The following is a 14,008-nucleotide window of genomic DNA, read 5'->3' as shown; positions in this document are numbered from 1 at the left end:
GGTGTTGCGGGAGGTCCTTCCGCCCCTCCAACCAATAGCTGCTGTGATACCAGCCCATTGGGGCGTGGTCTCTCTCCCTTTAAAAAAGCGGCTATTTCCTCTGCTCGCTCTCTTCACTTCCTGCTCCGCTGGAGACTAGACTCCCTTCCTGGTTGTGCAGATGGCTGTTGTCTGGGACGGTGATCTGTAAGTTTTCCCCTTTAAATAAATAACACCCTATTAATCATAACTCCAAACTGGTGTGGCCTTGTTCGTGCCTTCAAAAAAGCCCCTGGGGGCGGGGCAGGACTATCAAAAAGCAGAGGTAGTTGTCACGTTAACTTCAGATTGACTTATGAACCACTGAGAAAGAGAAGCCTCAGGTCGGCAGACATGCAGCAGCAGGCGGAGGAGAGCAGGCAGCTGTGACAACCTCAGAACAAAGGCTCTGCTCAGGTACCTGCTAAGGAGCATCCTGGGGTTGGGGCGCCAAGGCGATTCAGGGGTGCTTTCATCTCCTCACAGAGAGGTCAGGAGAAGGCTAACTTCTAAAAAAGAAACTGAATGTCTCCAAAGCCTGAGCTTGGGTGTATCTTGCTGGCTGACAGGACGGGCCTGCCCCTTGCTCTCTCCAGAATACAGGAGGGAGGGAAAGCTTCGCAGGAGGGGAAACTAAGCAAGGATGAGCTCTCCTGGGGACCAGCCTTTACCTCGAAAGCTTCCTTTCCGTCACACCATCTTGTATGTCTCTCAGTGAAGTTTCAGAACTTGTGTGTGGGGGGGGGAGTGTTGAGGATGGTGTTGTGCATGCTAAGCATGCATTCTACCAGTGAGTAGCACCCTCAGGCCCCGTAAGTTTTTATTCTCTATTATTTCATTTTTTGTGTGTACATATGCATGCATGTATGTCTGTACAAGTCAGGGGTCAACCTCGGTGCCAGCCTTCAGGTGTTCTCTGCTGTGTTTCTTGAGACAGAGTCTCTCAGCTTCGTGCTCACCAAGCAGGCCGGGTTGGCCGGAGCCCCAGAGAGCTGCCTGTCTCTGCCTCCAGCACAGGGATTGCAGGAACACGCCACCGCATGTGAGTTTTGGGGTTTGAATTGGGGTCTTCATCCTTCCTCGACAAGCATCTTACTGAGCTATCTCTTCCTAGGCCCTAGTTTTTGATATGACTGGATGATATATAGTCTTTCTGATATGACTGGATGACAAATAGCCTTTTTGATATGAGGGGATGATATAGCATTTCTAATATGACTGGATGATAAAGCCTTTATCAGGTTTACTTTCTGGAAAACCTGATGCTTTTCATTTTTAGTGTAGTTGAGATCATTTTTTTTCTATTGCATTTTAAATTTTTTCTGGGGGTTATGGAAGCAATGAAAGAATATCATGAATTCATGAATATCATGGGATATATCTAAAGCAAAATATGAATCATCATTTATGTTACTTGTGAATTAATACATAAATATTATATGTTGCATATACCTAGGTATTTTGCTTGTTTGAGAAAGGGTTCCTCTCTGTAGCCCTGGTTGTCCTGGAACTCTGTAGACCAGGCTAGCCTTGAACACAGAGATCCACCTGCTTCTGCCTCCTAAATGCTGGGATTATAGACATGCACCACTATATCCTACCTGTATATTGTTTATGGATACATAAAATGAAAGAGAAGCTAGGCATAGTGGCACACGCCTTCAATCCCAACACTTGGGAAGCAGAGGCAGGTGAATCTTTGTGAGTTTGAGGCCAGCCTGGTCTACATAGTAAGTTCTAGGGCAGCCGGTGCTACATAATGAGATTCTATCTCAAAAATATAAAAATTAGTTAATTAAAATAAGGAGGGAGGGAGGGAGAAAGAGGAAGGGAAAGAGGAGCCACACAAGGTGGTACATGGTACAGATAGATCTATATCAGCACCAGGGGGCTGAGGCATGAGGCCAGCCTGGGCTAAGTAGTAGGTTCCCAAACCACGTACCCTGTATAAAGGAAGCAAAACCTAGGGAGAATACACCACACCCTGGTGGTAGAGCACGTGTGCCCACTAACACCTGATATTGGGCCCCAAGGGGCGAGGGGAGGGGCTTAAGGGCTCCAGTGTGTCCATGCAATCCTCAGCATCTCTCATACTCCTCTTTGGCCAGTCTCCTGCCTCAATGGATTACACGCAGGAGCCCAATGTGACCACGACGGAGTACTACCTTGACGACTTGGCCATGCCCTGTGACACGGAGCTCATCCTCAGGGGCAGCAGGCTGCCACTTGCCCTCTTCTACTGCATCTTGTTTGTACTGGGCCTTCTGGGAAACAGCCTGGTCATCCTGGTCCTTGTGGCCTACAAGAAGCTGAGGAGTATCACGGACATCTACCTCCTGAACCTGGCCGTTTCGGACCTGCTCTTTGTCTTCTCGTTCCCGTTCCAGACTCACTACCTGCTGGACCAGTGGGTGTTTGGGACTGCCATGTGTAAAGTGGTCTCCGGCTTTTACTATATGGGCTTTTTCAGCAGCATGTTCTTCATCACCCTCATGAGCGTGGACAGGTACCTGGCTATTGTCCACGCTGTCTATGCCCTCAAAGTGAGGACGGCCCGAGTGGGCACGGCCCTGAGCCTGGCGGTGTGGCTGACGGCCGTCTTGGCCACCATTCCGCTGCTGGTGTTTTATCAAGTGGCTGCTGAGGATGGTATTCTACAGTGCTTCCCGTTTTACGACAACCAGTCTTTGAAGTGGAAGCTGTCTGCTCACTTTGAAGTGAATACCTTGGGCCTGCTGCTCCCCTTCACCATCCTTCTCTTCTGCTACATCAGGATCCTGCAGCAGCTGCGGGGCTGCCAGAACCACAACCGGACCAGGGCCGTCAAGCTGGTGCTCACTGTAGTCATCGCGTCTTTGCTATTCTGGGTCCCCTTCAACGTGGTCCTCTTCCTCACGTCCCTGCACGACTTGCATGTCTTTGATGGATGTGCCATGAGCCAGAAGCTGGCTCTGGCTACCCACGTCACGGAGGTCATCTCTTTCACACACTGCTGTGTGAACCCCGTCATCTATGCTTTCATAAGCGAGAAGTTCAAGAAATACCTCGCGAACGTGTTTCCAAAAGGTTGCAGCCACCTCTTCCTCTACCTAGGGAAACAGATGCCGGTGGGGGCATGGGATACGCACTCTTCCATAGGGAGACAGATGCCTGCGGGGGCGTGGGATACGCGCTCTTCTCACTCCTCCACCCTGGACTACATTTTGTAGGAGGGCGTGCACAGGTCGTGCCTCGGCCACTCTTCCTACTCCCAATCTGTCCCCCTCTCCCCGCTTCCCCTCCTCTCACTTCCCCTGGTTTACCGAGACAGAGTCGCACTTTGCAGCCCAGCCTGGCTTTGAACTCTCAATTCTTCTGTCTCCGCCTGCTAAATGCAAGTGCCATCCTTTTTTGTTTGTTTTTTCGAGACAGGGTTTCTCTGTTCAACGGCGCAGCTGGAACTCGTTTTGTAGATCAGGCTGGCCTGGAACTCTCTGAGATCTGCCTGCCTCTGCCTCCTGAGTGCTGGGATTAAAGGTGTGTGCCACCACATCATAGTTTTGGGATTTGTGTGTGTGTGTTGTGTTCATGAGAGACAATATTTTATAATTTTTCTCATTCCCATATATCTAACCTGGCTTGATTTCTTAAAATGCATTGAGAAATGTTCCTTTTAAAATCTATTCTCTGAAATGGTTTGTGTAAAAAAAAAAAGTGGCATTAATTTCTCTTTGTAGGTTTGATGCAATTTATTAATAAACCCATCCAAGGTACTTCTGTACAAAGATTTGCATTTAATATACCCCACAGAGACATTTAGTGATGTGGGATTCCCCTCTGTATTCTGTGAATATGTTTTATTGTCATTGGTCAATAAAGAAGCTGCTTTTGTCAATGGCTTTACAGAGTAATGCCAGGTGGAAAATCCGAACAGAGATGTAGAGTAGTAGGCGGAGTCAGGGAGATGCCACATAGCCGCTGCAGGAGACAGATGCCTGATGGAACCTTGCTGGCAGGCCACAACCATGTAGTGATACACAGATTAATAGCAATGGGTTAATTTAAAATATAAGATTTAGCCGGAAATATGCCTAAGCTATTGACTAAGCAGTGCTGTAATTGATATAGTTTGTGTGTGCTCATTCTGGATCTGGGTGGGCAGGAATGAACAAGCAGCCTCTGCCTACAATTCAGCTTTTCTACCTGCTTTTGATTTGTAAGAAATTTTGCTGTTCTTTTTAAGTTCACAAATACAAGAACATGAAATCTGCACAATTAATTTTGTTGAACATCTATTTTAGTATGAGGCTGTCCCTTTCTGGTTCTGATACAGATGGTTTGTGGGTTTGCCTCTCTCTCCTACATGGGTTTTATGGTATTAATCAGTAGTTTTATCTTTGCAGGTAACCAGCCTTGGCCATGCTGACTTCCTACTAACCTCTGCACATTGATTTTCATCTCATCTCTTTCCTTTGGGCTCCCTGGAAACAAATCATCTATTATCTAAATATTCACTTAGTGGCACAGAGTTCTCTTTGAGCACTGTGTTTTGGGGGTGAATTTTATGCATTTTAAGTTTGATCCTAGGCAGGTCTGAGAAACTGTCTTCCACCTCCATCTTAGCCACTGTTCTGTCGCTGTGAAGAGATACCATACCAAGGCAACTTATAAAAGAAAGTGTTTTATTGGGAGTCACTTATAGTTTCAGAGGGTTGGTCCACGACCATCATGGAGGGGGCAGGGTGGCAGGCAGGGAGGCATGGTGATGGGGAGAGAGAACTGGGCATGGGGCGTGGGGTTTTGATACCTCAGTGACACAACAAGGCCAACCTCCTAATCCTTTCAAAACAGATCACCAACTGGGGACTAAGCATGCAGTCATATGCGCCTTTGGGGGCCATTCTCATTTAAATCACAACATGCAGACAGAACACTGTATATATAATAAATAAATCTTTTAAAAAACTTTAATTAAAAAAGTTATTAACAGAGGACAAGAGTTGACACTCTCCTTGAACCACGTGTCTCAGGGATCGAACTCTGGCCCCTTTGCCTGTCGAGCTACCCTGACAGGCCGCATTCTTCGTGTTTGTTTAGTTTGTGAGCCACGAGGAGAGGCACAGCAGAGCAACCGACTTTAATTATGGCTTATTCACTTTTCATTTTACTTTTGCTGTATATTTTGAAGCTGTTGTCGACTGCTCTCCTTGAATTTTAATCAAATAGCTTTTGTTTGTTGTTTGTTTTTCGAGATAGGATTTCTTTGTGGCTTTGGAGCCTGTCCTGGAACTCACTCTAGAGTAGACCAGGCTGGCCTCAAACGCACAGAGATCTGCCTGCCTCTGCCTCCTGAGTGCTGGGATTAAAGGTGTTCAACACCTCCGCCCGGCAATAGCTTCTTTTGTTACCATGAAATCCTCTTTCTGCCCAGTAATACTTCTTTTTGGGGGTGGTGAGTGTGAGAGAGGGTCCCTCTACACTAGCCCGGGCTGGCCTGGAACTCACTGTGCCTCCAGGGCACTGAGATTAAAGGCATTTAAATTCAGTTGGGGATGCAGAAGACAATATCTCAGAAGTAAAAAAGGTTTAAGAAAAAATAAAAATAATTATTGTTATGACAAGAGGCTGCCAAGCTGGAATCTTAGAGTAGGATGTCACTGAAGTCAGCTCTCACCGCATCGCCTGTATTGGCTAGCAAGGCCACCATTCTCTTCACACTGGCTCCTGGCTTCTCTGATGGGAACCCCAGCCCTGTGGGAAGGCACCGTGCTATGTCTGGCAAGTCAGTAACTCTGCAGTTCGGGAGCGGGGGTGGGGGAATTCCCTGGACATTTTACCAGGCTGTAAGCTTCTGGCATTTCCCTCTCTGCCCCCACACAGATGCTTCTGGAGCGAGATTCACTTTGGTATCTTGAATCATGCCAAGCTTCCTGAAGGGACATGGCCAAGAACCTGTGATGTGGGAGTGATTTCTTTCTAATCTCTTGCTTTCATTGGTTAATTAATAAAGAAACTGCCTTGGCCCATTTGATAGGCCAACCCTTAAGTGGGTGGAGTAAACAGAACAGAATGCTGGGAGAAAGAAGCTGAGTCAGGAGTTGCCATGATTCTCCCACTCCAGACAGACGCAGGTTAAGATCTTTCCTGGTAAGCCAGCTCGTGGTGCTACACAAAATATTAAAAATGGGTTAGATCAATATGTAAGAGCTAGCCAATAAGAGGCTAGAACTAATGGGCCAGGCAGTGTTCAAAAGAATACAGTTTCCGTGTAATTATTTCGGGTAAAGCTAGCCGTGCGGGCGGCTGGGCGCCAGGAATGTAGCCTGCCGCTCCTTACAACAAACCTGCCCTGGCCCTGCTGTGCCATGTACATCTTGCCTAAGATAAGCCCTGAGTTTCAGGAGGCCATCGTCAGTTGGACATGGGGCAAATGGAGACAGAGGGACCGTCTGTCCTGCCTGCCCACCCAGCTGCCTGATGTCTTTATGTAATCTGGAGGTTCCTTTTGCACAGAAAGAATAATTCTTACTAGTATAATAAACTAAGCAGCAGATAGACCTTTTTTAGTTATAAACTTGACATAACTGATTTAACTGTTTGCTGCTTCCGATTCCTTACATGTTAACTGGAAGCTGGAGAAGAACAAGCCAAGCGAGAGGAATTGGTTAGCATAAGGAGGCTGTGCTCTAGCGCCACCTGCTGTCCATGGACTAGCAGTACCACCAGCTGCCAATAGTAGCAAAGGATTAGTTAATTTCCCTCGGTGTGCACCTCTGTGCCCCCATGCCATGTCATTCCTGGAGTTTCAGAGAGCTATGCTCAGCCACCCCTCCTCAACACACCGATTAAACGATACAAGCCATGGAGCTGGAGCGATGGTTCAGTGGCTAGAGCACGGACTGCTATTCAAGAGGGCCTGAGTTTGGCTCCCAGTGCCCGTGTCTGGCAGGTTGGTTTGGAGCTCATAACTGCCCATAACTCCAGCTAGGGAACCGATGTCTGAGCACATATTCCATGCACCCCAAACAAAGCTTTTTTAAAACTGAAAAAAGTCATTGTGAAATGCGGAGGTTTATTCAATGTGGCCTCATTGGGAAGAGGAACAGCAAAGGGGTCCAGTGACCCCCAAGTCCATCTTCAGGGTCTGACCTGAGCCTGGGTTTAATAGACGGTATGTGGTTTGCAAAGCTAAACAGTCCTGGTCAGGGTGTGATCCCACCCACATCACCGTCTGGGCTCCGTCTCTCCTATGAGGTGATCCAGCAGGCTGCAGAAATGTGTGCCATCTCTCCTCGGAGGCAAGCTCAAGTCTCTCTGGCTGCTATCCGGCTTCAGCCTTTCCCTTCCCCCAGCATGAGATGCCTGGGGAAGCTTTAATTCTTTGGAGTTCATTGTCTCTAACATTTCATCGTCAATGGAGGGGCACACATTTTCTCCCACTAGAGCAGTTCTAGTTTGTCAAGAACTTCTCTGTCAAAGCTGAAGAGCTGTCCTAGCCTCATCGGAACATGTTACCTAAGAAATGCATGGAGGATGCTTTGGGAACATCTGGTAACTTACATCTGGACTGCGGGATTTCATACATATGAAGAAGCTAGGCACTGCAAACATGCCCAACAGTGCCTGAGATGGAGCTGGCATCACCTCCTGCCTGTTGGATATAAGCTCCAGCTGTTTTGTTCATTGCCACATCCCAGAGCCCAGGTTTTGTTTATCTGCTCGGTGAATGAGTAAGAACCAAGGAGAACTGGGGCTGGAGAGGTGGGGCTGGAGAGGCTGCTTACCACTCTTGCAGAGGACCCGGGTTCAATACCTAGCACTCGCCTGTCAGCTCACAATCACTTGTAACTCCACCTACAGGGGATCCGATGTACATGACACACATAAACACGTGAAGGTACGAAGCATACACATAAAAAAAGAACCAAAGGACCAGGGGACACTGAAATGGATTGCTGGGCTAAGGAGTTTATTAGAAGAGTTATTAATGCCATGGAAAGACAGACAGACAGTATCATGATGAGGGCTCAATGGAGAGTTCAGGCCTCAGAACCAGAGCTAGACATCATGACAGTGACTCTCCAGGGAGGAATCTGGGCATGCAGAAGAAGTGAGGGTTCTTATACCTTTCTGAGGGTGGGGGAAGCTTGACAGCTGTCTTAGGGTTTCTACTGCTGCGATGAAACACCATGACCAAAGCTCCACTGGGAGCAGAAGCCAGGAGAAAATCCAGCCCTGGGAGCCAACCCAGTCCTAAGACACTGGCAGACCAGGATTGAGCCAATGACCTGACTCAGAGTCTGCAATCTCCACCGGAACTGGAGTGGGACTGAACCAGTTACCTAAGACACAGAGAGAACAAGCTCCACCAGGAGCTGAAGCCAGGAGCAAACCCAGTCCTGGGACATGGGCGGATCAGGATTGAGCTGGTGACACCAGATCCAGAGTCAGCGATCTCCACCACAACAGGTCCAACCCCAAGCCAGGGACTTCTGCAGGAGGAGACCCAGACCAAGATTTACAGAAACAAATCAAAGCCAGCAGCCTAGGCCAAAGTACGCCTGAAACAGCAAACACCAAGAGAGCAGATAAAAGCACAGGGCACTGAGCTACCTCCAGGAACAGGAATAACCAACAGGGTAATTAGAACTGTGACACTGACTGTACCATGAGGAACAACCATCTGAGCTTTGGATTCACTGGCACCTAGAAGATTATTCAACAGAATCTCAGACAGCCCCAACCACACCTATTAGAGGAAAAGATGAGTAGAAAAGGTAAGATCACATGCTACACCACAAAGAGCAACACAACACCAGTAAAACCTAAAGACCCTACAAAAGCAAGACCTGAACAACCAAATATGGATGAACCAGAAGAAAATTATCTAAAAAATAACCTCAAGAGAATGTTTAAAATTCTTAAAGATGAAATGAAAAATTACCTTAAAGAAATGGAGGAAAAAAACAAACAAAAAAATTGGAAGATATGAGCAAATCACTTAAAGAAAACCAAGAAAAAGAACTCAAACATATAAAAGAAACTATTCAGGACTTGAAAACTGAGATAGAAAAAAATAAAGAAAACACAAGTTGAAGGAATTACAGAAACAGAAATCATGAGAAAAAGATCAGGAACCACAAATGCAAGCATGAACAACAGAATACAAGAAAGAGAAGAAAGAATCTCAAGCGCTGAAGATACAATAGAGGAAATAGACTCATCAGTTAAAGAAAACATTAAATCTAACAAAAGCTTAACCCAAAATATCCATGAAATATGGGATACTATAAAAAGGTCAAATCTTAGAATAATAGGTATAGAAGAAGAAGTTCAACTCAAAGGCACAGAAAATATATTTAACAAAATCTTAGAAGAAAACTTTTCCTACCTAGACAAAGATATGCCTATGAAGATACAAGAAGCTTACAGAACACCAAATAGACTGGATCCAAAAAAAGTCCTCTCTCCACATAATAATCAAAACACTAAACATATAGAGTAAAGAAAGAATATTAAGAGCTGCAAAGGAAAAAGGCCAAGCAATATATAAAGGTAGACCTATCAGAATTACACCTGACTTCTCAGTGGAGACAATGAAAGCCAGAAAGGCATGGGTCAAGCATTATGCAGACATTAAGAGACCACAGATGCCAACCCAGACTACTATACCCAGCAAAACTATCAATCACCATAGAAGAACAAAACAAGATATTAGATTTCACCAATACCTAGACACAAACCTAGCCCTACACAAAATACTAGAAGGAAAACTCTAACAAAACACAGACAATTGATGATCTCATAACAGTAAATCTGAAAGAAGAAAAAAATGTATAAATTAACATCACCAAATATGAAAATTAAATTAACAGGAGATAGCAACTACTGGTCATTAACATCGCTTAATGTAAATGGACTCAACTCACCTATAAAAAGGCACAGGCTAACAGATTGGATATGAAAACAGAATCCATCCTTCTTCTGCATACAAGAAATGCATCTCAACCTCAAAGACAGACATCATCTCAGAATAAAAGGCTGAGAAAAATATACCAATCAAATGGACCTAAGAAACAAGCGGGTGTAGCTATCTTAATATTTAACAAAATAGACTTCAAGCAAAAATTAGTCAAAAGAGACAAAGAAGGACATTTCATATTAGTCACAGGAAAAATCCATCAAGAGGAAATCTCAATACTGAACATCTATGTCCCAAATACAAGGGCACCCTCATATGTCAAAGAAACACTTCTAAAGTTTAAACAATATATTAAACTCCACACACTAATAGTGGGAGACTTCAACACTCCCCTCTCACCACTGGACAGGTCAATCTAATCTAAGACTTGTATGACAAGAACTTTAAATCTTTGAAGAAAGAAATTGAAAAAGACACCAGAAAGTGGAAAGATCTCCCATGCTATTGGGTAGGCAGAATTAACATAGTAAAAATGGCAATCTTACCAAAAGCAATCTACAGATTCAACGCAATGCCCAGCAAAATTCTTCAAAACCCTCGAAAGAACGGTACTCAACTTCATTTGGAAAAGCAAAAAAACCAAGGATAGCCAAAACAATCCTGTGCAATAAAAGAACTTTTGGAGGCATCACGATCCCTGACTTCAAACACTACTACAGAACTACAGTACTGAAAACAGCCTGGTATTGGCATAAGAACAGATAGGAAGACTAATAGAACTGAATAGAATATCTGGCTATCAATCCACACATCTTTGAACACCTGATCTTTGATAAATAAGCAAAAAATATCAAATGAGAAAAAAGAAAGCATATTTAACAAGTGGTGCTGGCATAACTGGATATCAACATGTAGAAAAATGAAAATAAACCCATATCTATCACCATGCACAAAATTCAAGTCCAAACGAATCAAAGACCTCAGCATAAAGCCAGCCACACTAAACCTTATAGAAGAGAAAGTGGGAAATACACTTGAACACATTGGCACAGGGAACCACTTCCTAAATATAACCCCAGCAGCACAGACACTGAGAGGAACAATTAATAAATGGGACCTCCTGAAACTGAAAAGCTTCTGTAATGCAAAGAGCACAGTCAACAATACAAAACAATAGCCTACAGAATGGGAAAAGATCTTCACTAACCCCACATCAGATAGAGGTCTGATCTCCAAAATATACAAAGAACTCAAGAAATTGGACACCAAAAGATCACATAATCCAATAAAAAAAATGGAGTACAGACCTAAACAGAGACTCAACAGAGGAATCTAAAATGACTGAAAGACACTAAAAAAAATGTTCAACATCCTTAGTCATCAGAGAAATGCAAATCAAAACAACTCTGAGATTCTATCTTACACCTGCAAGAATGGCCAAAATCAAAAACACTGATGACAACTTATGCTGGAGAGGATGTAGGGTAAAGGGAACACTTCTGCATTGCTGGTGGGAATGCAAACTGGTACAACCTCTTTGGATGTCAGTGTGGTAATTTCTCAGAAAATTAGAAAACAACCTTTCTCAAGTCCCAGTAAGGTGCTGGAGAGATGGCTCAGTGGTTAAGAACATTGTCTGCTCTTCCAAAGGTCCTGAGTTCAATTCCCAGCAACCACATGGTGGCTTACAACCTTCTGTAATGAAGTCTGGTGCCCTCTTCTGGCTTGCAGGCATACACACAGACAGATATATAATAAATAAATAAAAATATTTAAAAAAAAAAGACCCAGTAATACCACTTTTGGGTATAGCCCTTTTGGATATCAGTATGGAATTTCCCAGAAAATTAGGAAACAACCTACCTCCAGTCCTAGTAATACCACTTCTGGGGATATATCCAAAGGATGCTCAATTGTACCACAAGGACATGTGCTCAACTATGTTCATAGCAGCATTATTTGTCATAGCCAGAAACTGGAAACAACCTAAATGCCCCTCGACCAAAGAATGGATAAGGAAAAAGTGGTACATTTACACAATGGAGTACTACACAGCAGAAAAAAATAACAACTGCTTGAATTCTGCAGGAAAATGGATGGAACTAGAAAACATTATTTTGAGTGAGGTAACCCAGACACAGAAAGACAATTATCACATGAACTAACTCATAGGTGGTTTTTAAATATAAAGCAAAGAAAGCCAGCCTACAAACCACAGTCCCAGAGAATTTAGACAACAATGTGGACACTAAGAGAGATTTACATAGATCTAATCTATATGGGAAGTAGAAAGTAGAAAAAGACAAGATCTCCTGAGTAAACTGGGAGCATGGGGACCTTGGGGGAATATTGAAGAGGGGAAGGGAGAGGCAGGGAGGGGAGCAGAGAAAAATGTAGAGCTCAATAAATATCAATAAAATTAAAAAAAAAAAAGAACAAGAAGAAGAAAAAAGAAACACCATGACCAAAAAGCAAATTGGGGAGGAAAGGGTTTACGTGGCTTACCCTTCCGTATCACTGTTCATCACTGAAGGAAGTCAGGGCAGGAACTCAAACAGGGCAGGAACCTGGAGCCAGGAACAGATGCAGAGGCCATGCAGGGGAGCTGCTTACTGGCTTGTTCCCCATGGCTTGCTCAGCCTGCTTTCTTACAGAACCCAGGACCTCCAGTCCAGGGTTGGCACCATGCACCATGGGCTATTTCCCTCCCCCAACACTAATTAAGAACATGCCTTAGATGGATCTTATGGAGACATTTTCCCAATTATGGTTCACCACTTTCAGTGACTCTAGCTTGTATCAAGTTGACATAGAAGTAGCCAGGATCACAGCACAAGCCTGCAGCCAGGCTTCCTGACTTCAGATAGGAAGCAGGGAAGGGGAGATGGATGTGTGGCCATCGATATTCCTTTGAAGTAAACTCACTTCTGCAGATGAGAGCTCCTAGTACCTGGAGGTCTGTCAGTTAAGGACTCACAGACAAGGGCGTTACCTGTGAGGCAAAAGGGTTGCTGCAGGGGCTGCGCCTGAGCAGCAGTTGGGCTCTGAAATGGCATGTTTGTAAGTTCAGATTTTACTCTTGGGATGGCCAGGCACTGATGCTATGTGCATGTGTTTCCAACAAGAGCATCAGGATCTCTTCCACACGTCTGCCACATAGCTACACGGGAAGCTGGAAACCAAAATGTGCGAGTGAGCCACAAACCACACATTTGAGATATCTGGACTGGTAACATCCAAAAGAAATATAACACAAACCAATGTGGTATTTTAAATGGTCTAGTGGATGTGTTTTAAGAAGCATAAAGAGGAGGCTCGAGAGATGGCTCCGCAATGAGAGTACTTGTTGCTTTTACAGAAGACCAAGGTTTGGTCCTCAGCACCCATGTGGCTCACAACCATCTGTAATTCCAGTTCCAGGAGATCTATGTCGTCTTCTGGCTTCTCTGGGCACTGCATGCATATAGTACACATAGGATAAAAGGGACAGTCAAAGAAACTCACCCTGGCCCTGAACCCAGAGCCTGTGAAAGAAACACATTTTAACCTTGAAACCAGAACCAAAGAAACACATCCTGACCCTGAAACCAGAGCCAAATCTGCCCCTGGCCAACTGAATACAATACCAACCAATCCTTGAGAATGAAATATGGCCAATCTGAGTTTGTCTAAACCCCAGGGGATTGAAATCTGACCAATTCCCGACCTGAAAATCTTCTCCCTGTAAAAACTCTGCCCCTGAGAAGCCCTGTAGAAGCCCTGTGTCTGTTCAGTTGGCAGCTGTCCTCTACCCTGGCAGAGACAGCCACTCTACTGGATTCCTCCTTCCCAAATAAATCTTTCTTGAAATAGTTTTGGGTGAAGATCTTCTTTCACTGGCGAGCAGAGCAGAAGTAACAACTTTTTGCCAGAGCCCAGCAGATGCTACATTTCTGCAGGGGTTTCCCATTACCAGAGTAAAGCAGAGAAGTAACATCTGGGGCTGGAGCCTAGAACGATACCCCTGCTGGGAAACTCCCTCCGGAGCAGAGCAGAGCTCAGCTATAAAGGCTCTCTCTCCAGGAGGAGCAGGTCCCCACTGGATCCCAA

The 14,008-nt window shown here is 44.8% G+C and overlaps 1 protein-coding gene across 1 annotated transcript; it reads left to right on the top strand.

Moving 5' to 3' along the window:
• The first annotated feature begins 556 nt into the window (after nt 1-556).
• On the top strand, nt 557-4,227 carry Ccr8 (C-C motif chemokine receptor 8). The gene is made up of 2 exons (XM_050141573.1): nt 557-1,060; nt 2,127-4,227. The coding sequence occupies exons 1-2, from the start codon at nt 881-883 to the stop codon at nt 3,225-3,227; spliced, it is 1,281 nt and encodes a 426-aa protein (XP_049997530.1). The 5' UTR covers nt 557-880; the 3' UTR covers nt 3,228-4,227.
• The last annotated feature ends 9,781 nt before the right edge of the window (nt 4,228-14,008 follow it).

The sequence above is a fragment of the Alexandromys fortis genome, unplaced genomic scaffold (genome assembly GCF_014885135.2).
Source record: "Alexandromys fortis isolate MF-2015 unplaced genomic scaffold, M_Fortis_MF-2015_v1.1 scaffold_44, whole genome shotgun sequence".
NCBI classification, from domain to species: Eukaryota; Metazoa; Chordata; class Mammalia; order Rodentia; family Cricetidae; genus Alexandromys; species Alexandromys fortis.
Note: the sequence above shows the minus strand (reverse complement) of the source record. Positions and strands in the feature narration are given on the sequence as shown.